The 24007-nt window shown below is 42.0% G+C and overlaps 2 protein-coding genes across 16 annotated transcripts in view; both read right to left on the minus strand.

Annotated features, from left to right (window-relative positions):
* SLC16A12 (solute carrier family 16 member 12) overlaps nt 1–19343 on the minus strand; it is a 47408-nt gene extending 28065 nt beyond the window's left edge. Inside the window, exons 1-7 of the mRNA XM_009465560.2 lie at nt 18558–19343; nt 16545–16807; nt 15953–16075; nt 14759–14879; nt 12503–12633; nt 11171–11305; nt 10480–10636 (exon numbers count right to left, since the gene is read on the minus strand). The gene's annotated coding sequence lies outside the window, so the exon portion shown is untranslated. The remainder of the gene's footprint in view (nt 1–10479; nt 10637–11170; nt 11306–12502; nt 12634–14758; nt 14880–15952; nt 16076–16544; nt 16808–18557) is intronic.
* Nucleotides 19344–20070: 727 nt separating this feature from the next.
* Nucleotides 20071–24007, minus strand: part of PANK1 (pantothenate kinase 1) — a 47874-nt gene continuing 43937 nt past the window's right edge. For all 15 annotated transcript variants that reach the window (XM_087765062.1, XM_087765060.1, XM_087765059.1 and 12 more), the window contains 2 exons: nt 22298–22423; nt 20071–21650 (listed from right to left, as the gene is read on the minus strand). In XM_087765062.1, the coding sequence (XP_087621188.1) occupies nt 21591–21650; nt 22298–22423 (186 nt within the window). In that variant the 3' untranslated portion in view covers nt 20071–21590. The remainder of the gene's footprint in view (nt 21651–22297; nt 22424–24007) is intronic.

Here is a 24007-nt window from a genome sequence, read left to right on the forward strand (position 1 = left end):
CACAGTTCATCCTAAATTTCCCATTCTCTCTTGCGCTGCCTAGCTCTACTGCCCTACATACTCTGCATCTGGATCTTTAAGCAAACCAAAATGGTAACTGTTCGAAGCTTGGGATCTGTGCTGTGTACCACTGAGCTAAAGAACAGGGTACAGAAATAACAGTGTTTGCTTCTACAGGAAGCCGGCTCTGGCTGGGATGCACAGGGATGTCTCTGCTACAAAGCTTTTTTGCCCTGCCAATTTGCATTGCAGCCACATGTCAATTTGCAAAAATGAAAATGAAATTTGACCAGTTTAATTGTTCTCCAATTACATCCTGTTTTGACTGCTGAGATTTTCACATATTTAGGGTGGAAGCCAGGTCCTTCAATACATGACACAAATTGCTTATTTCTGCTGAGAGTTTGAGGGCCCTTTGTGATCAGCTGTGATGCTGCATTCACTACATTCTTCATCCAATACCAATTTCTCTGCTGTCATCAAGTTGTATTTTATGGCAGCTTCATTTCCCAAATTAAATATTTGGGCCACTTTTAATACAAAATATCAGATGCACAGAGAAATAGTCTGAACTGGTTTAGATGAGGAAAGAGAAAATACTAATTCTATACTTAATAGTGAAAACAGCTTTCACACAAAAAGCCCCAGATGCTACTGGAGCACAGCACTAATATCACTCAAGTGGAGAAATTACCTGGTCTTCCTATTAACTCAGTCCCTTCAAGAGGGGAAGTGCTGCTCCTCTCAGCTGGCTCTTCTTGCTCAGCTGATTTCCATTCCAATATTCTCTCTGCCCACAGGAGGACTTTTTTCTGTTCCTTCAAAAAAGGCACTTTTGCTTGTTCCTGCCAGTATCATGCTATAGCTGCTCCAACGACCATTCAACCTCATGAAATAAAGAAAGGCTATTACAGAAGTTTAGCAATGAGAGAGAAAGGGAGTCAACAGGGCGAGGGCATTTGATGAAGAAGCTTCCCAAATGCCTATTGGCTTTATCCAAAACAAGTAGTATTGGTTTGTTAGATTAAGCAGATCAGATAGTGTAACTTTCAAGCCTTTATGGAAGGAAGTGTAATTTAAGGGGATATTTGCATGAAAGCAGGGTTGCCAACAGATACAGTCAATAGGGAGAGAACTCTCCAGGAACATGTTGTAGCACAGGACATGATCATGGTGAGAAGATATGGGCAGTGGTTTGTTATCCAAACTGACGGGATCTCATCTGGAAGGCTGCAATGCTTAAAAAAAAGAATGTGAACTACCAGAAATGTTTCTTTCTCTAAAAAAATGAAAAGCTGCTTCTAATGAGAAGTGTAACAACATCAGGAAATTCAAATGGGAATATCGCATCAAATGTATTCCTTAAGTGCCAACTCAAAACATCAGGTTACAAACTCAAAAGTTAGGCCATATGATGAAAAAGACAGCCCTAATGCTCCCATCAAGTTCAGTGCTGCAACGTATTTTAATACCAGCTATGGATATTTATCGAACATTGATGCTGAGCCATGCCTATATAGGCAAGGCTGGGTGTGATGCTCCTGGCCCAGGGAATTTCAATCTCAATAGCTGAGAGACTGGATGCAGCATTTCAGTGACAGAAACGTGAAGCTGGCACATGCCTTGAAAGTGGAACCATTTGGGGTTTGACTCTTCTTATTTCAGCTCTTCCTTTCCCTGTTTTTTTAGTGACTTTTCATAGAATCATAGAATGCTTTGGGATGGAAGGGACCTTTAAAGGTCATCTAGTCCATCCCCCCTACAATTGGCAGGGACACCTACAACTAGATCAGGTTGCTCAGAGCCCCATCCAGCCTCGCCTTGAATGTTTCCAAGGATGGGGCATCTACCACCTCTCTGGGCAACCCAACTTTTATGGGGAAATAAACTTGAAGGGCTGATTACAGTGGCCTCCAAAGGAGAGGAACAAACACAAAGCCAAGAAATTACCAAGCCAGATACCCCGCTACCTTAGGGAAAGCATACAAGTGACGCACATGATTTCATGTGGGATCACATAGTCCATCGCAGTATCAGCAAATGAAGACATAGCAGAGAGGAGCTGGGACAGTGACCACAGACAAGCAGCGCACAGCCCTGTACTACCGGCTTCTCAACTGCACACCAACCAGCAGGTTGCCTGAACAAGCTCCAAACACTCCTCTATCGAAGGAGCTTGATATCGTCAAACACGACAACTTGACGAGATAAGCCCTAAAATGGACAGGAGGAGGAGGTATTTGCCTATGTCAACAGACTAAATTAAGTTTTATGTGGTCTTCAAGAAGCTCCCAAACCCAACAAGTTTAAGATGCGTATACAGTGAACACTTGAAGACATGACTTATTAAGTACTGTAACAGCCCCAAAAACACTGTGCCCAGCAGGAAAACCATTTGAATCAGGAGGGACACATTAATTAAGAAACTCAACAGCACCATAGACTCCAAGAAACCCTTAGAGAGGCAGGGGAAAGATCCCACTTCCCATGTTTGCATTTCACATCTGGGAAATGTGAGTCATCACATCCACTTTGGGAGAAATCCAGAAACTGCAGGAAGGAAGGAAGGAAGCTTTGAATTAAAAAAAAAAAAAAAAAAAGGTGAAAGACAGGAGACTGTTTCCATCTTGAACAAAGGGAGAGAAAGAGGTCAGCACTGTCCTGCTGAGGACTGAGGAGGCAAATTTCCAACTTCAAAACTACTTTCAGGTCCTATTCAGAAAAGAGGATGCATGAGTTTGGTGGTTGTTAGCTAAAACATCATCTTAGTTTTTGTACTCAAAACTTGCCTCTAGGATCTTCTGCAATGGCTAGGAAACACCTTTCAGTTTTGAAATATCTGAAGACAATGTTTTCTTCTTCTATTTGTCTCCTATCTGGAATTTTGCTTCCAACTTTGCAATCGAGAACTGAAATTTCTTTTACCACATTTTCATCTTCAGTCTTACCTAATGCTTAAAATGAATTCAAGAGAAGCTCCCAAACATTAGGTACATTGTTAGTCCAGAAGAAATGGAGTGTAAATGGTGTGTGTAGGCAAGGACACTGGCAAACTGAGACAGTTGAGGAATCCCAGAAGTTTGGTCATGTCTCTTGGCAACTATGGATATCATTTTGATGGTATCACCAAGTGTCAAGACCAGAAGAGACATTTCTCTTGACAAGCACAGGCCATCTCTCATCTAGCAGAAGGAAAATTTATAATTCCCAGTCCCTCCCAGATCACACAAAAAACTTGAAGAGTTGGAAAGAAACGGGTGACAAATTAGTTCTCTGTAAATAACCTACCAGTGAGTTAAAAGAACAATAATGTACATTATAACTAAATATCCACATATGGACTAGGGCTGCACATTACCATTATTTCTGGACACTGTTATGATGATCCTCTGGCAGCAACTAATGTACTTGCCATTCTAGAAGCATTCAAGGACAATAATCCCCAGAACCTGAATAGATTCTTGTGACAACCAGAACAGTTAAAGAAAATAAACTGGGCTCCTTTTACTATTAAACGTTATCTCAGATGTATTGTTTTTACATTAATTTTAACTCTATTAACTTAAACAGCATTACCCAACTTACACTTTGCATCAACTTGCAAACCTGTTTCCTGGTGCATACAAGTGTGGAGGTACATCCATCACATCGGCCAGACATACAACACACAAAAAAGACAGTTGCCTCATTTTTCTCCGTTATTTACATAACGCTCCAAGACAGCATTCACACCAAAGCCCATAAAATCATCTTACAATAAAACACCAGAAAAGGAAAAAAAGAAACCAACAATCCCTCAGTGAAAACAGGCAACGTTGTCTAAAAGCAAGCGCTAAAGACCACTTCATTTACTGCCTTCTCACTTCATTGTCCCATCAAATGAAACAAGCAGAAACTAATAAATATGACACATAAACCAAACAACAACAAAAACTGCTGCTTCATTTGTTTTAAGTCCCAAGGAAAAGCAACAAGAATACCCTGCTTTGTGGATAACCTGCAATTCAACATGGAACCGCAGCTGAGAAACAACTATTCAATGGCTTTTGTATTGTATGCAGAGTAACTGTTAGAGTTCTACTAATGAAGAGTAAGCTCACCCCAACTCACTAATAAAATATATTGTCTCATTCCCTCAAGTCAGTTCCACAATTCCCAGCTGCCGCAGGCTCTGGGGAAGAAGTCTGCCACAAACTGCTGGCTAATGTTATGACTGAATAAGTTATCTTGCTGCCAAAGTGATGATCTCTTGCCTCAGGGGCCTGCACAGCTTACAGTGCTGCAGAGACAAAAGTGATGGATTTTGCCTTTACAGTGAAAGGAAAGATACCGTATGTGCCTGCTGGCTATACCCGCATTCTGCAGGATCCTGATCGGCACTGCCACGGCATCTATGACCGTACCAGACAGGTGTCACCGGAGCAGCTAGGCACACAGCACCACCCCGCCCTCCAGGACTGAAAACGGAGAATGCTTCTTCCAAAAGCAGAAGGATGAGGACCCTTAGCTCCCAAGATTTTGTACTCAGAAGATCATAGCTTGCCCTGCATGTAGCTACATCCAGCATCCTACAAGCCTAAGACAGACAAGGAGACAATCCAGAAAAAGAGAGTCTCCATCCAGGTATCTTCATCCAGAGCAGGTGACTTGGTATATAATCCTATTGCCAACAGCTCTTCCACTTACCACATTATAGCAAGTGCAGACAGCTTCCAGAGAAGAAAACAAAACTATCTTTGCAGTTCAATAAGCCAAATAGAAAACACCTTCATTTTCAGTGAAGAAAAATTGAGTGATTAGCCTGGGTTTCTTCAATTTTGGTTTTAAATGATTGCACCTTTCCAAATTTTTCCATACCACAGGCTAGGAGCCTACCGCCTGCAGGCAAGCTGTAGCTGGCAGTTTTACTGCTCACAGACACATCAATATATGTCAATTAATACAGGCAGCAACACAGCATACAAAAGATGTATTTGGCTGTCATAAGGCTGCTGGCAAGAAACCCCTTTCCTCTGAGAAAGAATGGATAAAATTAAGATTTTTTTTTTTTTAAATTTACAGGAGACTCTAAGAAGATAATCCAGACCGCAGTTGTAGTGATCCTCCATAGGACAAACAGACAAGGTAACAGAGTTTCAGAGTTTCTTGTTTTGGGTTGGACAAAAAAACAACCAACCAACCAACCAAAAAAATCTGTGATTTTTCTCTGTTGAATAAAGACTGTAGTAGCAAGTAATTACTCCTTCAAGTTCTGTGAACGAGAAAGCGTACCATCATTCCCTAAATACGCACACATACTACACAGAAGTTGATGTGCTGAAAGTGTTTTCTTCCTGGCTACAACAGGATCATGACAGAGAAACAAAGTGTCTAAAGAAAGAATGAGAACAAGTCCTAAAACAATGCACAAAAGCATCAATGGTCTCCAGACTGAAATAAGTTACAGCAGATTATAGAGAGTTTACGCTCCACTGACTTTTCAGTCTCACCATGCCAATTAAAACAGTGCTATTTGTCTAATAACTTCTTCCTTTCAGAATGTAACAGCAGGTCTATGCTACAATCAAAAGTATATTTAACATTATAGCTACTTGTAAAAGAGAGTAAATTGCCTGCAGGTGACAATTATGCTCTCTAGGATTAGAGGCACCCTCTTAGGGGTGGTTTAATCTTCCCTTTTAGAATTTTAGGCATCCACCTATCCAGCTGAATATAATCTGATTAATAAAACTCATACTCTTACGATGCCTAGGTCTATTTTCCAGAAAAATGGGCTTTTGAAACCCTCACACTGCAAGAGAGAATAGTATAGGAAATGTATCCTGAAGTTATGCAAACACATAACTATACATCACGAAAGTAAAATCATTAGGTGAAAGCTCAGAATTACAACAGAAATACAGAATCAGTTCTTCATGTATACAGCTAACTGCATGAGCACACAACTGCATTAAGATATCTGAGCATTCGGCTACATTTTCCAAGCAACTGCCATAACCACATGCCATCTACTACCGACCCCAATTTGATAAGCAATTTCTTCTTTCAGCAGCAGCAATGCCTGCAGAAACAGCCCTTACCTCCTGCTCCCTGCCACACGTTCCCTCCTCCCAGGCCACCTTCTCAGCCCTGACACAGCAGCCACACAGTCAGACAGACTGGAGTTAAAAGTAATCGATAACCGAAGAAGAGAAGGTGCTTTTGATCTCGCGGCGGTACCCCGATGCGGCTCACCACCAGCCCCACAAATGGTTGTACTAGTACAGCTCAGAGGGTGGCAGGGGGCTGCTGACGCAAGCACGGTTCTCTAAGGAAACGCACGCCAAATTTCTCCCCGAGGAAGCAATTGTGTTTGCATCAAAACATCTGAAAAATCTTCCCCCCCTGTGCCCACTCCGTAGGATCTTGGCTGAGGAATACGGATCTGGAAGGGATCCCTGGAGGTCTCCTAGTCCCCTTCCTCGCAGTCGCGGGCAAGAACCAACCCAGCAAATCCAGTCAGTCAGGAGATCTAATGTAGCAAGCTTCTCGTTAGGTAAACGAAATACAGCATGTAGCTGAAATAAATATGCAAGCTGGGGGAAAATAAGGTTTCTGAGGTTTCCTCTCTTTACACATCAAGTGACTCAATTCTGATAAAGCTTTGCAAAATAAAGTTACACACTGTGCCATGTCTTTCATCATCGCTTTCCAACTTGCATTTAAGGCAAAAGTTAATGATTGAATTTTAGGGGCATTAACATGGAAACGCTCAAGGGAAGCCCTGAGAAACCTTCCATTAAAATACAGCTTCTGTAACACTGTTGCAAAAGACGGAAAAGTAAAAATTAAATATAATGTAAGTGAAAAAAATATAAAACAAAAAGCACATAAAACGATGAGCAATATATAGCTAAAAAAATTCATGTGAAAAGGCAGTAATAGCTAATGATTTGAGGTAATAATAGGGCCCTAACTGAGGCATAATAGAATCACTCCGAGCAAAATGCAATCCTGTTTCACTTCATTAAGTTTCATGCTATCCTCAAATTTCCCAGCGCTAACGGAAACGTTTCCTCGTTGCCGCTGCAGGAGCGGACTTACAACAACAAACAGGCTCAGCTACCCCAACCAGCTTCTAACTTAATGAAATCAATTCAGTCAGAAGGCTATCACGCAACCCCAAATTCATCCCAAATACCTAATTATCAACTTACCCCCAGAGATATTAAACAGAACACATCAATAAATGAGTGGCAAATTATCAGAAAGTTCAAAATAAGGATAACGCTCATTGCATCTTTTGGCATTTTTTTTTTTTTTCATTCTACAGTTTCCTGAACTTAGTCAGCCACCTGTGAACACAAGATTTCCTGTAAGGCCAGATGGTATTGTAGGCATGTGTCTACTATTGCACACCTGGTTAAGTCCTGCAAGGGACTAAGTATTCTTCTGGAAATGAATTATGTTAATATCCCAGAAGAAGCATTGAGGCTGTTCAGGATGGGGATCACTGCGATTAGCCACTTCCACAGCTGACTATTTCTGTGGAAGACCACAGACCAGCTCTTCCAGCCCATCACTGAGCCGTCTGTGCCTCAGTTTTCAGAGCTCTTTTTGGAGCCGCTTCCCCACACACTGCCGCAGCCCGCGCAAGCCAGGTCCAGGCAACAGCTGGGAGGGTCCGCGTACACACGGACACGGCGCACGCAGCAAAGCCTCGCTCTGCCATCTCTTGCAGCCCTCTCTGAACAGGTATATTTTTTCTGCTTATGCAACAGCAAAAAAGATAATTAAGTTTTCCTCGTACCGTCTAGGAACTTGAAAGGCTGTTTATTCTTTAACTATCTGCCTAGCATTTTATCTAACCAACACCTTATATATACGTACGCACGGGTAGACAGTTCCTGAATTCAACGGTGGGGTTTACACTTATTTTTATTTATTTTTCCCCAGTTTCTGCAGTTCTAGGCTCCGTGATGCAGGCAGAGCACGAAGGCGGCCCCGCCGCGCTGCAAACCGCCGCCGCCCGCCCCGCGCCCTCTCCTCGCCCGGGGCGCAGCTGCGCCCCGGCCCCGCAGCGGGGACACCCCCCCCCCCCCCCCCCAATGCGGGGGACCCCCGCGGGCTCGGCCCGCCCCCCCGGCAGCTGTCGGGGCGAGCCCCGCGGCCCCGGCGCAGCCCCTACCTGCCGGCTGCAGCCCCCGCGGCGGCGGGAGGAGCGGGGCCCGCCGGCCGCTGAGCGCTGCCCCCGCGGGGGCGGTGGCTCCCGCGGGCCCGGGGCGGGGGCCGGGGCTGGGCTTCGCACCCCGAGCAGGGCTCCGCACCGCCGGCCCCGCAGCGCGGGGGGCGAGGAGGCAGGGAAGCTCCGCGGTTTCATCTCCCCTCCGTAGGGCGCTCCAGACCCCCCGGCAGCTTCCCCGGCCGCCTTGGCCGCCCGCCCCGTCGGCTGGCAAGGAGAAGGCCGCCGGCTGCCGGGGCGGACGCCGGTTCCCTTCTCCCGCTGCCCGCCCGGCGCTGCCCCGCGGCGGGACCCGGTGGGGTCGGCGGGGCGCTTGCCCTTACCGTGGCTCCGGCTCCGTCAAGTTGTCATCAGAGGGACCAGGAATCCCTCCTTGCGCGATACCTTCACCAACGTGAACAGGCCGTCTCAACAGTGCCGCTTCATCGCATCAGGAGGGTTTTTCTTCCCCCATCAAGGCAAAGCCTGTACTGGGATTTCTGGATCAGTGCTCTCAGGCATTTCAGAAGGTATTTTTAAACTGTTCCAAAGTCAGGCAACACTCAAGAGTGGAAATAACACCAAAGCTTGTGCATAGGGCTGGCCCCCTGTCACATACACCAGCCCTGCAATGCCCTATACACCATGAGGAGTCATGCTGCCGCTGCTTGCTAGTCTTCAAATTTTCAAACTCAATTCAAAACCCCAGACCAGGGGAAGGACTTACACATATTTCAGCAGGCTTTGGACCCTAGACTCTTGGAACAAGTTTCAAATTCCAGCAGCCTTTTGTTTATCCAAGGAAGATAAACTAAGTGGCCTGCTGAATACCGCATGGGTTTTTCAGACAAGATCTGGAAAACAGCAGGTCTTTGCTCAGAAGGGACATCAAACATCCTGTGACACTTTCCATGAGAACAAAGATAAAATGGGACCTTTTCTTACCCTTCCCAAACACTGTCACAGACAAGGGCTGCCTGGTTCCTGTCTTTCAACCAGGACCTTGCTGCCTTTCAGCACTGCTATAAAGAGCAAGTGCAAAGCTCCCAGGGGTGCACAAGCAGAGCCAGAGGAGAGGGCGGCTGGGAGGCCTCTGCTACGCTGCTCATCCAGGGTAAGCTCAAAATCCTTCAATGTGAGGAAGTACACACGATTTGGGTAAGCACGGCAGCTTCGGGGCGGATTATTAGTTGGAAAAGACTCCCCTTTCCAGGTGCCAGAGCTACTCTGCACAGGACAGTAGCATGAGGTGTCTAGGAGAGACCGGTCTACAAGTGCTTCCTCCTCCTTCTGCACGCTGTGGGGTGAATGGGGTGAAGCTGTGCGCTGGGCAGCCCTCACCTACACACAGCTTCCCTAGTACTCCCCTTCCTATGGCTCACAGCAGCTGTAGGGAAAAGGGGCTAGGTTTTCCTCACCAACTGTGTGGGTAACGAAAACTTGTTCTTGAACAAGAAAAAAGTGCAGCTTTTACTTTCTTGGTAAGATTTTGATTTTTTCCTCTTTTATACAGTTCTGTAATATTTTGGAAAGATTTTTAACCTTACCTGGATTAAACTGTGCTTCATATTGAAAGATTTTCCTTGCCAAGATACACTGCTAACGTAATTGCAAGAGGCTTTATTTGTACTGCTTAACACTGCCAAATAACAGCCAGCTCTGGACAAGATGGCCTCTGCATTAAGCCACCCCTCCAGAGACTGGGGATCTCAGCATTGCAGCAAACTTCCTCTGCAAGTCTGGTTGGCAGCATCTCTATGACAACTCCGCATCAGCAATAGGAACAACAGTGGTTATCTATGTTGGCTGCTGACATTTTGATGTCTAGGTCAACAACAGGTAATGCTTTCCAATCTGTGGTGTGGAAAGGATACGGGCAGAGCACTGCAGAACAACTTCGTGTATTGTCCATACCAGGAATACACAGAGAGGCAGTAACGCTGCTTGTACTCTGCTGACCTGGCCATTGGCACTATAACAACTTTAAAACACACTTTTGTGCTATTTTATATAAATTCATTTTCAGCACTGAAGTATGACAAAGTAGATATCACGAAAACAATATGCATGACTTCATTTGGCTCTTTGGAGCAACACTCTGACAATAATAGAAATACAAGGTTTTGGGTTACGTTCATGTTTTACACATTCATGACAGGCTTCCTCTTGTCACTGCTAGAACAGATTTTCTTCATGCAAGTTTCAACTGCTGACACCGGATAAATGATCCATTGCACTGCTCCATCTAGCAGTTTGACAAACAACACAACATAACTCACTCGTAATGACCTTAATCCCTCCAGGGTTGCAGGACTATGCATGTTGCTCCTCTAGAACTGCTGTAATCACGATGCGAAAGGAGTACGTTCCCTCACCTGGAGTGCCCGAACAGGCAAAGACAACACATCTGGGAAGAGGGTTGTTTTGGTTTGGTCCCTATGCAAACAAGAATAATACCTTTACATTCTTTTACACTTTCCAAACCACAAAAATAATCAGAAACTATAACACTGTGGAATTTAGTGGGTAAGATAAATGCTTTTACAGTTTGGAAGATGGTTAGGTGCCATGGTACAGTTGATGAATGGCCTTCCTATACATGTATGTTCTTAAAGTATATTCTTTAATTGAACCTTTATATACAATTATCTGTGGTAAACTGAAAACCCCACTACCATCCTTCCTCTGCCCTCTTCTTCCACTTCCCTGATACAGCCAGCCAACAGTACAGGATATACCGTAATGGCATGCTGAGAGTAACATTTTCAGATCTTGCCACTAACATTTGGATCTACAGCCTTTGGCATCCTATAGTCAAGGGGACACAGCTTCCGCAACATCTCTGGAAATTAAGCCAGAGACATCACGGGCTGGAGAAACTGTAGTCCCTGTGGTTCCCCCAGTTCCCCTTCTGCAGCTACAGTCCAAATCTCTCTGACTCCAAGGCGAGAAGGTAAAGTACATACTCACCACTTGTGCACGGAGGCTCCTTTCTGAAGGTGAAGGCAAGCTCTGCTGCTTACCAACATACAGGGCTTCAGCAGAAGATCAGAAGACTCTGACGAATTCCTCAAAATACATGGCTGTGTAAGTCATATATGGAACCTGGGTTAGAAAAAAGACGGTGTGTAATTGTTATTCCATGGCCTCCTCACTTTTTACATGGACGTTAGCAATTCCTGGAACATAAGACCATCATACAGCGTCAGACCAAAAGACGCATTTAAAAACAGCCTTGTTTCTAATGTCACCCAGAACTAGATGCAGGTACATCTTGCAACCTATTTTGCGTAATCAAGTGTATCATCTTCCAGAATCTTTGGAAATTTTGGCAGAAATATCCTTTCTTTCTTGATATAAACTTTCTTGATATAAAGTATAGGCAGATCAATACTTAATATTAGTTGAACGAGAGGACGATTCATCTCCTTTTAGTGATTACAAGCTTCCACATTTCAAACCTCTTGCCTTGCTGCTGTTTATCTGGGGTATTCCTTCTGGTCTGTCATTGAAATCCTTGGTCCAAGCACACACAGCAAACTTTCTGGACACATTTTGACGCACGCATTTGACAAAGATCAGCACTCCACCTAGTCAGTATTTTCCAGTGCAACAATTTTTTGCTGGAAAACACAGATCCACCAAAACAAACGTTCTATGGAAATGTGGTTCTGTGGCTATATAAAGGCAGGAGCTTTAAAAAAATCTTGTCTGTCAAGTGACTTTCTTTTGGCAGCCTGCTAGGCTTCCTGCTAGCAGGCTTTTTTTGGTGGAAAAAGAGAAATTTCAAAATGTCTAAATTTCACTTCACATCAGAAGAAAAACTTAATTACATGTTGGAATTTTTCACAGCATGGGAATAATAAATTTGAATTAGTTGTACTTGGAAGCAAGCCTTTGCACAGCCATTCCCGTCTCCCTTCCATATCCACTTGACTGTGGACCAGAGGCTCAGGCTATTTCAATCCATAGAGGAATCCGACACCAAACACAGCCTGTGATGTTGCGCTAGTCTGAGGAGAGGTAACCATTTCTGTGGCTCTGCAACTTTTCATGGTGTTATGTTTTTGTTCTCCCTGCTGGATGATGAGTATGGCTTGCTGTGCTCTTCTGTAGCGCTGGTGTTAGCAGCTTATCCTGCTCATCATCAACACCCCACCTGTACCAACTCTTGGGGAAAAGCACAAGCTAAAGAAGGCTGAACTAGGGTTAAAAGCCTGAGGGCAGTCTTTATCCTATTCCCCGAATGAGCACATGATACCAAATAAAAGAAGATGGTGCGCCACCACTGATTCTCCATACCTCCACAACCAGTCACCTGGCAAGAACTGGCTGTACCTCAGGCAAAACTCCAGCTGGCGCTCGCTGCCTGCTGGGGCTTTCAGGGAGAGCTCCTCACCCATGCCTCCAGACATTTTTTCCCTCCAGCTCACCTGTAAAACACACAGCTTAACAGCTAGGACTACTTTCAATTCAGTTTTTACTACCTAATTGTTGTATTTGTCATGTTCACAGGCTGGGGGAAGAGTTTCTTTGCTTTAAACTTTAATATACTCCTTTAAATAAAATCCGCCCATTGATAATATCTACAGCAAACATTTACAATGTTAACAAACACAGAAACTATTGTCATTCCACCCAGAGAGAAAGTTACAAGCATCAAAGAATCTGTTTTATTTGGAGATGTACCAGATTAGTTCCAGGGGCACTTATGCAACACACAACCTTCCAGCTGATTTTTTTTTTTTGTACTCTGTGCATGTGGGTTTTTTTCCCCCCCCATTTGTTTGCTTTTTTCTCTCTGAGTTAAGCATGTGTGGACAAAGACCTAAGCCAGAGACAGCTAAAAGTACATCAGAAACTATCTGCTCCACATAGCAGATATTTTGATAAATATTACGACGTTGACTCCCTGCAGCCCTGCATTTCGCTATTGGCCTCGCGGCTGCAAAGCTGGACAAACTGCCGCCATTCTGACAGCGAAATGGTTTGATTCCCTCTGGCCACACAGCAGTGGCTAAGCAAGGTACCTCATGGGTTCTCAGTGAGGTACTTTTAGCATGGAAATTCAGCAGCCCCTTGAGATGAGAAGTACATTTGAGAGACAGGCTTCCCCAGGGAGCCGTGGGGCGCCCAGAGGCGGGCAGAGGGGCATGGGTGCAGGCTGGCTTGTGGCTGTGCTCCCCGCATGGGAACCCCCCTCGGGAGGGCCAGGGGCTGAAACTGGGCTGGGAAAAACGGCATCAGTGCCTGACCCTTCTTTGTGCCGCTGGTGCTGTTTGGTAGGAGAAGGTTTGAGGCATCACCCCTTCAAGGGCTAGCAGGTCAGCACAAACCAACCCACCCACCTTCTCACCAGATTTTCCTGCTGTAAAACCACCCAGATGCTGTACGAGGTCTGGGGACTTGGCAGCAGACCTGCAAAGCACAAGGGCCTGCTACCTTTTGCACGCGCATGCACGCACACAAGAGTGCTTTCAGGTAGGCCTGGGTGGAGGCATGCTTCACTACTCTTGGGTGATGAGTACGTGTCTGCATAAATGCTTGAAGCCTCATCTTACCTGCTCAAGACATGAAATTTAAAACAGTAGAGACACAGAACAGTATTATGTACCGTTTAATTGCTAGAAGACTAATGCTGCTAATTTTATGACTGGTGACAGAAACCTATTTCTTCATTGATAGATTTCTGATTCAAGCCTGAGTAATGTTTCACTATTTAAGGCGTCTTGCTTGTTTGTTTTTAAAAGCAGTTCTCTGGTGTTTGTATATCAGCCTTTTTTTTTTTTTTGTGGCCAGAAGCTCCCCTCATTGAGTTGTCAGTCATATACACCATCGCCTTCCTACCACAGCAGGGTAGGTGGAAAGGTTAGGGGCTGAAAGGGAACCGACTCTAAATTATCTTCTTTCCTCTAACAGCTCTGCAAGGCAAATAGGTTAGCAAAGTAAAAGCCAGTCCTTCTCTTACTCTTGTGAATAAAGAGATTTCAATCGCCAAGCCTAACCATCTTCATACATAGGAAAGACAGACTTCTGCAGCGTCTTCATACCAGTTGTCAGGGTCTCCACAGAGCGGTGTTAGTAACAGCCCCTTTTGCTCCTATGCTGATAAAAGCACTTAGAATTCTAGGGTTGGTATCCGAGAACTTTATAGTAGCGTGTATAAAATGAAACTTAAAAAAAAAATCCCATAATGCTGTGAAGCAGATGTTCATGGAAATCTGACAAAGATGATTTTATATCCCTTTCAGGTAAGAGAGCTAGAACAGGGAGATAGGTTGTATGGCAGGTTAAAAAAAATCAAGCTCCTAGTAAATATAGAAAAATATCAGAAGTTGAAAAAAGAAGTCTTCCTGACAGAAGCTAAGCTGACCTTCGTGATTCCTTCCATGAATAAAAGGTGAATTCATTTTCAGGGGTTGGTGCCTCTTTTCTTCTGCTTTTTTTTTTTATTTTTTTTAAATTTTTTTTATGCCATTTCTTGTGTGGTGAGAGCAAGGGGTGGAAGAGAGAGAAGACTCTTACGAAAGTTCAGTTCCTGAGTATTTTCTGTCCTACCTGTAAAAGAGCAGCTGTAGTGTGAGATGGGTTGTGGGTCAGTCTGCAGCCATCATCAGCCTTCTTCAAAGAAGAGGCAAACCAGTGATGCATAGGGAGTTGCCACACTGCACAGGCAAATCTGCTGGAGAGAAGACTTCAAACCTCCTATATTTGAAGAGATAACTTACTTTCTAATCTAAAAAAGAAATGACTAAAACACTGGGAAATGTGGGAGTGTTTTTGGCTTATCTTGTAAATATTTCTGGAGTTTTTTGTGCACAGCCTTTTGTAGCCAAGTACAATATGCTGAATGCTAGCTGGGTAACAGCATGCTCCATGCTTAGGACATAAGAACAGCATGTATTTGTTTACTTATTCAAATAACACTAGGGGTGAGGTTGCTCAAAAAACAAAGCAATTCTGCTAAAAGGAACAAGAATTTCTTTTAAGTATATTCAGAATTTTGTGATTAATTTAGCCAGTCAGCTTTGAAAATGCAAAATTCGTTTGTTCATTTAGTTTTTTTAAGTAATACCCTTTATTTTTACAGTTAATTTTTAAAAATATAAAAAGAGTAAAAATAACTTTCAAATACAAGAGAGCGTTCTCACTGTTCAAATCAATTCCAATAATAATTTTTTATTTCAATCTCCAGGTGAAGCCTATGCAACTTTCTCAGAGAAGAAGCTTCTCAGCTTCAGTTGCCTCGCCCACATTATACTACTGCATTTCACAAAACAGACGTTCACAGACCACACTTGCTGTGCTGCCTCAGTTGCTCACTGGGCTAAGGGCATGCTGACCATCAGGGTATCGATGGGGTAATGCCAGTAGGAGGGCAGAGGGGGCAGATTCAGCGGAGTAGATAAAAACACTACTATCTCAACACAGTATTACATCTGCCAGTTGGTAATGATTTACTGATTTACACAAGAATACTTTGATTGCAGTCTCCCAGCTGATGCAACTGTTATAAAAGCTTGTAGGAAAGAATATTTTGATCAGCACATTTTTCCTATGGGCTTGAGGCATTGATTTCCTCATCCTTACTGGCACACACATCCCCACTTCCACCCAGCCTAGCATTGGGAACTCAGCTCCTAAAAGCTGGAGACCAGCCATTTTATTTTGTGCAATTGGCTAACATATACGAATGCAAAAAAAATCCCCCCAAAACAGCAACAAAAAACCCCCAACCAAGTCTCAACATACCAGTGACCATACCATCGTGTTGCTCGGAGCACTAATGTCTCTGTTGTGACAATCCTCTGCATTATCAAACCAGTGGCTGTTCTTGATGAGGCTCTGTCTTACTCTAAGCACTTTCGCTCAATGCTTTCAAGGCAGCAGAGAATACGTGTTACCTCACAAGGCAAAGTTCCTCTCCCAAAACAATTTAAACCAAAAAAGTATGCCACTTGGAAAAAAAAATATAAATTCTAACATATTATGTGAGAACATGGTAACACGGTTAGCTGAGGCCACATCCTCATGGATGGGCATAAATGCATATCTCGGTAACAGGGGCAAACTCAATGCTGTACACACACTGCCAAGGCTGCTTGGTACTAGACACAATGTTCAGGTTTGCTCAAACTTTGAAGTTTGCAGAGAGATGGATGTGTCATCCATCCAAAATGCTGGAAAACACTGAAGTTGTCAACTTGGAAAGACACTTGTGAAGCTGGAAGTGCCCTGATCATCACAACAAAATAAGGAAAGCCACTTAAGAACAGGGAGTGACACATTTGCTATTTTCAGTACAACACACCGCCATTTCAGGCCGTTTGCCCTCCTTCATTACCTTACGTCCAGTCTTTAACTTGGTGCTTCATAGTTGCATCGACAGCGTTCCGAAATAGAACAGGACCAAGGCACTCTGCTGGGGCTCTCCGCTGGCTGCAGCGCCCTGCCGCTTGCAAGTGGCTCGGGGTTTGCCTCGGGGGAAGCTGCGGGAGGCTGCTGACCCCTGGCTACAACCAGCTGCTTCGCACAGCTGCGCACAACAGCGCAAACTGCTGAAGGCCAGCAGACAAGAGCTCCAATACGATAGAACTGGTTTTGATGCTAAAAGAAAAGAAAATCATTCTGAGGCCAGTACATCCCCTACTGTGTGTCTCACGTACTGAGACAAGCAATGTTTCAGACCAGGCTATTGCCTGCACCAGAGAGCACATCTGCATCTACACAGAGACCGAACGCTTCGGCACAGGTCGCTGGGTACTTTACACGGGGGTGCTCAACCCAAGGAGTAACCATTAAGCAACCATTAACTGCTTTAGCTCACAACCTCCCAGTCCACTCTTCCTTCTCCTCTGAATTAGGACAACACCCTGACCTCCCCGCTCCTGTCACCCGTCTCTCACTGGTTGCACTAACAAAGACCGAGTTTATTGCTTACCCTGCAGTGCCCTTCCCACCTTGTTCATGTCACCCCCAGAAACCTCTAAAGATGATGTTGCCATATCCCTTTCACAGGCTCAGTAGCTTCCCCCTCTTGTGAGCCTCAGCTTTTCTTACTCATTTCTCTTCCACCTCTCCAAGTGCCAGTACCTCCTCCTGCTTGAGGTGAATCTCAATTCCCAAGGCAGTTGACAGGTTCTCTCTTACTTTTACAATTAGAACCACAATTTTTGTTTATTTTTGTCAGGATTTTTTGCGGGGGAGACGGTAGGGGGAGGTCTGAAGAACAGACTCTTATTGCACAGTCCCTACATCTCTTTCTCCAAACACACTAATAATCATGCAACTATTAAGTTCCAGTCAGTACCAGTAATGCTTAAAGAATCAGAAACTGGATTCAGTTCTTAGGTTTAAACAAGTGTTTATTTTCCAGGACATCCTAGAGATCAGATGTCCTCTACCTCCCAGGTACTAGAGAGGCAGCAAGACACAAACAAGACCGTGGTCTTTTTCATAGCCTGTATTTCATTTAAACCCAAATTCAAAGACACCTTGTACTTGAAAAACAGATCCCAGTAGAAGAACTCATCTGACTGGAAACAATCATGTATGTTTATTTTGTCACCAGTTCAACCCCATATGGTTTTCCCATCCCTAAAATTCTGCTGTGTCCTGCCAAAAATCACTTGCAAGTATCTTGTGACGGTCTCACGGGAACGTAAGCGCTGGTAACAGTGAAACACCAGGACAGCTTTGCTGAGGGTGGTATGCACTGCAAACACCCTGCTTGTCCTAGAAGTCAGATTCTTGTCCTGCCCCCATCCACCCCATGCTAGTCTTCTCTATCAAATCTGATCAAGTAAATACTTTTCATCATCTCTCACTCTTCAGCCAGCATTAGCAACTTTTCCCCAAAAATTTAGTCCAAAAACTTAACTTTAAAACATAGACCCTTCTTCCTACGGGATGTGATTAGAATTTTTGTCAAAACCATTAAAAATTGGGGTTTCTTAGCAGGGGGGAAAGACTGAGGAGAGTAGCATGTGTTTCCACAAGAACAAATGTTTGAGTCCAAAAGAAGCAGACCTTGGGACAAGCCATCACAACTGAGACCAAGGAATCCCACTCATTCTGCTCCAACTTGCCTTAATAATTACCTTAACATGTTTCAGAAAGAGACACTAGATGAACACAGCCTAGCTTCTTAAGAGACCTCATCAGTTATACCGAAACAAGTGCTTTGAATACATACTGAAGTTGCAAACTCACTAATCTTCATTAGGGAAGTCTGGTCCTTCACCCTCACCATTCCCAAAACAAAAATATCGAAAGATCTGGGTATTTCTACGTTCTCAATACAACTCTTTGATAGCAGTGCAACAGAGATTTGCTTGCTCAAATTTCCAGTTTGTACCAGTTATAGTAGAGGTTCATCTATGTAGCGGAGTAAGACTGTTTTCAGATTCTCTAGATACCTCTGGATCATGAAGCGGGGCAAAGTACCGTCCCATCAGGTGACTGTAGACAGCAACTAGATACAAAACAATCAGAAAAATTCAAAACAACAGTGATGCTCATAGAACAGCCCCAAAGTGCTTCCCTATGGCAAAAATACTGGAACAGTGCTAGAAATAAATCACATTGTCATTCGTCCATTACCTTAATTATGGAGGAGGTACGTGGGAGGAAAACAAAAGTTGGGATTAGTGAAGGCAGGCAAAGCCTAAAGGTAAAGAAGCAAATTACAATACTAACAGATTCATATGATGGTGCTGATGGGGAAGGAGGAAAAAAAAAAAGTCAACTGTAGATTTCAAGGTAACAAAGATACTTTTGCAGTAGGCTTTTCTCCCTCAGAAAAGGAAGAATGTAACTTGCAACGTCATTTTGCTCTTACACCAGGCTCCTCTAATTTCTGCTACTTAGTGACTTCTCATAACTCTCCATCCTATTTAGTATGCTAATATTTTTCTGAACCAAATGTACTCATTTGTGTAGTATACACTTCGGAGTATTTTTTTCCAGTCTTTTAACTACAGCAACTTACCTGTTAATGATCTTAAATTTCCAACCAGCATTTTCAAGTTGAAGTTTTATTTTGTGCCTCTCTTGGAACTGCTGTGATGAGCTTACCTGACAGTCCCTGGAATCTTACAGCTAACATTAGGGCTACCAGAATTGTGCTTTCCTTCTTCAACCACACAGCCTCAATTTGTGCATCTTGCATAGTTCATAAATATATATTCCTGAATTAGTTGCTAGGGTTCCGATTTTTCTTTTTTTTTTGAGGACTAGAGGATTTTAATCTTAAAAGAAGTGCTATTTCCTATTTTTTTTACTTAACATTATATTCTTCCTTCATATAACTATAAATGCTAAGAATCCAAGAACACCCAAGTGATAGATATCGCCATATCAAATTCCCTTCAAAAACTGACCAGGGAGAAAAAGATGGAATCTTTCTCTGAAAGAAACAAACCAACCCCACAAATTGCCCTGACTTCCACTGCTTTAGCAAAACATATTTATATTGTCGATGTTATGCTTCCCTCTACAGTTTATCATAGGAAGTGCAGTTACCTCTTATTCTGAAGTCTTCCTTAAAAAAAAAAAAACCAACAAAAAACCCCACACCACCAACATACAAAACCAATCTTTAGTTGCAGGCAAAACTTAGCAAACAAGCTTAATGAAAATTTCATTTTGTTCATGAAAAATTAGAGGCATTGAGCAGAACTATCCCCACTTATCTCAAGCTCAGTATTACATGAAATACCAACTACAACATGCTAATTGTCTGATGTTGTAGTTTACAGTCTACAAAAAAGTCAACTTCAAGCAGGCAAAAAGCTTCAAAGACCAAAGCAACGTAACAACAAAAAAACATCAAGAACCAAAGAAATATCATAGAAATAACTAGTCAGATGTGTCACAAAACAGTGTTATGTATTTCACATAATTGATTTCAAGAAATGAATTCCACAGATACATTAATACATTAAAACAGTCAAAAGAGTAGTGGTCTTTATTTCCATCAGACAAGTTAACACTTTGATTAATATGAATTTATTTCAACATTTGGGAGATACGGAAATTAATGACTATTAAAAAAGTGAAATAAACCCCCTTCCAAAAATATATTGGATAGTACACATCTGAATTTTATACTGTGCCTCTGATGAGCCCTTTACATTATGTGACATCACATACAGTTTTGCAAGACAAAATCATTTATGGACTGGTTTTCAGCCTCCGATTTGTGAGCCCTCATGGTGTCTAAGAAAAGCAAGTTTATACATGCTACGCAGCAACTTAAGTACATAGATTTCAAAGGGGTCTCAATTCAACTGGAAAAAAAAAAAAAACTAGAGAGGTCCACAAATCAAAAAAAGGTATAAAATACTGTATTGGAATAAACACTCAAATCTTAGTGTCCTGGAGGGAAAATTAACATTAGCTTAAAACCAGAAAATACATTAGTCAGTATTTTTCTTAGAAACTGGGCTTTGAATAATGCAGTTATCAGTTGTTTTCGATTAAGTTAAAAATTGCAGACTACAGAAGTCTTCAAATAAATGAAAACAAATCTCCTCCTTTTGTCATCTAACGCCAAGTATGTACCATATAAATAACAACTGTAGTATAGAACTCTTCATACAGATCAGAGATCTTCAACAGAAACAGGATTTCATTTTAGTGTTAAGCCAATAATTAAAATCTTAGTTTGCATCTTGTTTAAAATTTTTTAATATAGAGGAGAATTAGTCCTGCAAAACCAGTTAGCAGTCTGTTCCTGTTGCAAGTCATGACTACTGAAAAATTACAATCTTAAACCCCCTGCCCTCATCAAGTTTTCTTGCAGTCTTGCCAAGAACTAGTCACAGAAAGCTTGTAAATTTATTTGTTTGGGGAGGGGATGTTAAATAAACAAATGTCTCATCTAATGAGGAAAGGAAAGGCAAATAATCAATGACTAGTTTTCACAGTAAAATGCATCAGCTTTGTAGTTTCATTTGAAACCAAGAACAAATCATGAAACGTCATGAAAATAAGATAAAAAAATCTCCTAGAGTGATTACTAAATGAAGTTAAAATTACCACACTAATCAGTAAACCCCAGAAGAAAAGCAGATGCCTCATATCACATGTCTTACATTAAACAGTATCCACTTTTTAAAATAAATCCATAAAATCTGTATGTTTGGCCACTTTGCACATTTTTCCCCTAAAAAATACAGTGTACAGAAAAAAAAAAAATCTCGTTATTCCCAGTATGAATTCTGAAGTATAAGCTCAAAACCCCAAAGTTAAAGATCAGCTAAAAGGATTTTAAATTATTTACAAATCCAGCAGGTAGAACTACCATAATGGCTTCATTTCCATCCTTGTAGTGGCTTTCACTCTTATCCAGCAGCATCTGCAGTAGGAATCTCTTCAGACAGCTTCATCACTGATCATCTGTCATTTTAAGCAATTCTAGAAGAGCCCCAACAGCTCCAAAATAACCCTTTAAACAAGGCAAAAGCAAAACAAAACCAATCAAATTCCAAAATAAGACATAAGCATGAACATGTAAAGTTTTCCGTTCTGTTAAAGCAATAAAGATACCTTTCTTATAAGATCAGCCCTGCTGTGCCAAGTATTTGCTGTATCTGAATTATGACTTAGTATGACCTTGTTTAGGTCCAAGAAAGGACCTTATACCAGGAGAAATCTTACACAGTTCTCAAAAATTGTCAAAAAAGAAGAAATTACAGAACCGTTATAACGATGCTGTATTGAGGCAGGGCAGTTTCCATTATGAACACATTCATCTGACAGTCACCTCAAAACTATGCCTACAAAAATTAATTCTAGTTGAGGCTTATATACCAGACCACACAAATGAACATTGTTGGTAGTAGGGTCAGAAAGCAAGAATAAGAGACATGCAACATTTAGCAACAAATACCACAAGATTAACTCCCTGGCTTGATCGCTAACAAGGGGTATTTTCAAATGAATTTTTAATTAAATTATATTTATGTAGAACTTAGTTTGTGCATTCACTTCAAAGCAATGGCTTTGAAATTCTCCCTTTTAACTTCACCAAGTGAAGAACCACAAGATTTTTGTACTTACAGATAAAAGGAAGTTCAACATGTATTTCCTTACCTCATGTTCCAAAAACAGAGCTTTCAGCTGTCCCTTGGACCAATAATCCATAGCATATGCTAGCACCTTCATAGAAATCATATTAATTCTGAGGAAGTTGCCAACAAATACCACCTTGTCAATATTCTGTGAAATTGAAAAGCAGACCAGCAAAAATTATATTCAGCTACATTATTTGCCTCATTCAACATGTACTTCTGCCTCCACTATAAAGTTAAATGGGAATTTTGGATTACATTTATCTTCTCCAGACTGAAAAGCCAAAAAAATAATTGCAATTACTGACTGCTAAGTAGAGATGTTGCAAGGAGGAAAAAAAAAAAATTTACTCCAAAGAAAGTGAGAGGCTGATATCACAGATGGTGAATATTTGCCTAAAAGCCCAGGACCTACCTAACATGAACAGGATTACGAGTGTTTTGTTGGGGTTTTTTGTGTGTGTTTTTTTTTTTTTTTTTTAATTGTGTATGACATGGCTGCACTGAAGACATCTTTTCCCCCTGCTTGTTAAATGAAGCAACTTTTCATAGATGACTATGATTATTAAATCCAGATGGAGAACCTCTGAAGGGTATCTGAGAAGGATTACGTTAGAGATGGGAAGAAGCATCTTTCATTATCTATTATCTGGACTGTTGTTCCATTTTCAAAAAGCAAGCAAAAGATGGCCAACATGATACTTGACATGCATTGCATTCCTTTGTTTGTAAGCCCACTTGAACTTACTAGCAGAAATCTGCATAGAGGCTAGAACTACCAAGTATTACCTCTCTAGATTCATACAGCTCTATAAAGGCCAACACTTGGTTCTGCTGCAATTACTTTGCTACAGACTGCATTTTTGTTGTGCCCTGTACTGTGCATGTGACATACCACAGAGAACATCCTCACCTGAATACTCAAGTATTGGAGAGTGCTGATACCTAGATGCAATAATTCATTTCTCCAGTGTCCGATGACTGAGTTACATGTCTGACTGTCCTCACACCAAACACATCAACACAAACTTTATTTAAATAATTCAGGTTTATAGTCATCTATCCCCTTAGACTCTGCAGTCACATCAGGATGCGTTCATACTCACTCCTAGGAACGTGTATCGCTGAAAATAAAAACTTCTCAAATTTTAAAAGGCTGCTATTAAAAATGGCCAAGAGCACTTTGCATCCTCTGACAAGGCAGTTTTGTCTTTGAAGTAATTTCTGACAAAGGAGGGACAAATGTAATTAATTAATTTCCTATAATGCAATACCATCAAATTGATTAGAATCTACATTTGAATTTAATTTTCGTTACTTTTTTTTTTGCTGAATAAGCTACTGTTACCAGAAATTCAAGCAAGCAGCATCTAACACTGAGTATAAAAATTACTGAAAATTTTACATCTAACAATACTAGTCATATCTGCTAGAATAGCAGAGTGTATATCAACGTGCAAATTTCATACCAATTTTATTTTCCAACGTTCCTTGACCAGGTTAAAAATTATGTTAAAGATGTACAGTTTCCTAAATTTTTGAACTGAACTAAAAACAGCTTTAGCATTTTTCAGGAGTTGGAAAACAAAGAAATGCTACTTTTATTTCTTAAGGCAGTCTTGCCAATTTACTTTTAAATTGTTCACTGCTGCAATATTGAAAGCTGAAAGACAGAAATCTTAAACTGATGAAGGGATGGTGATGAAATGCTTACTTAAGCTAACCAAATTAC

Source organism: Nipponia nippon, unplaced genomic scaffold (assembly GCF_047370975.1).
Source record: "Nipponia nippon isolate SJK-2023a ecotype South Korea unplaced genomic scaffold, ASM4737097v1 scaffold_3, whole genome shotgun sequence".
Taxonomy (NCBI): Eukaryota; Metazoa; Chordata; class Aves; order Pelecaniformes; family Threskiornithidae; genus Nipponia; species Nipponia nippon.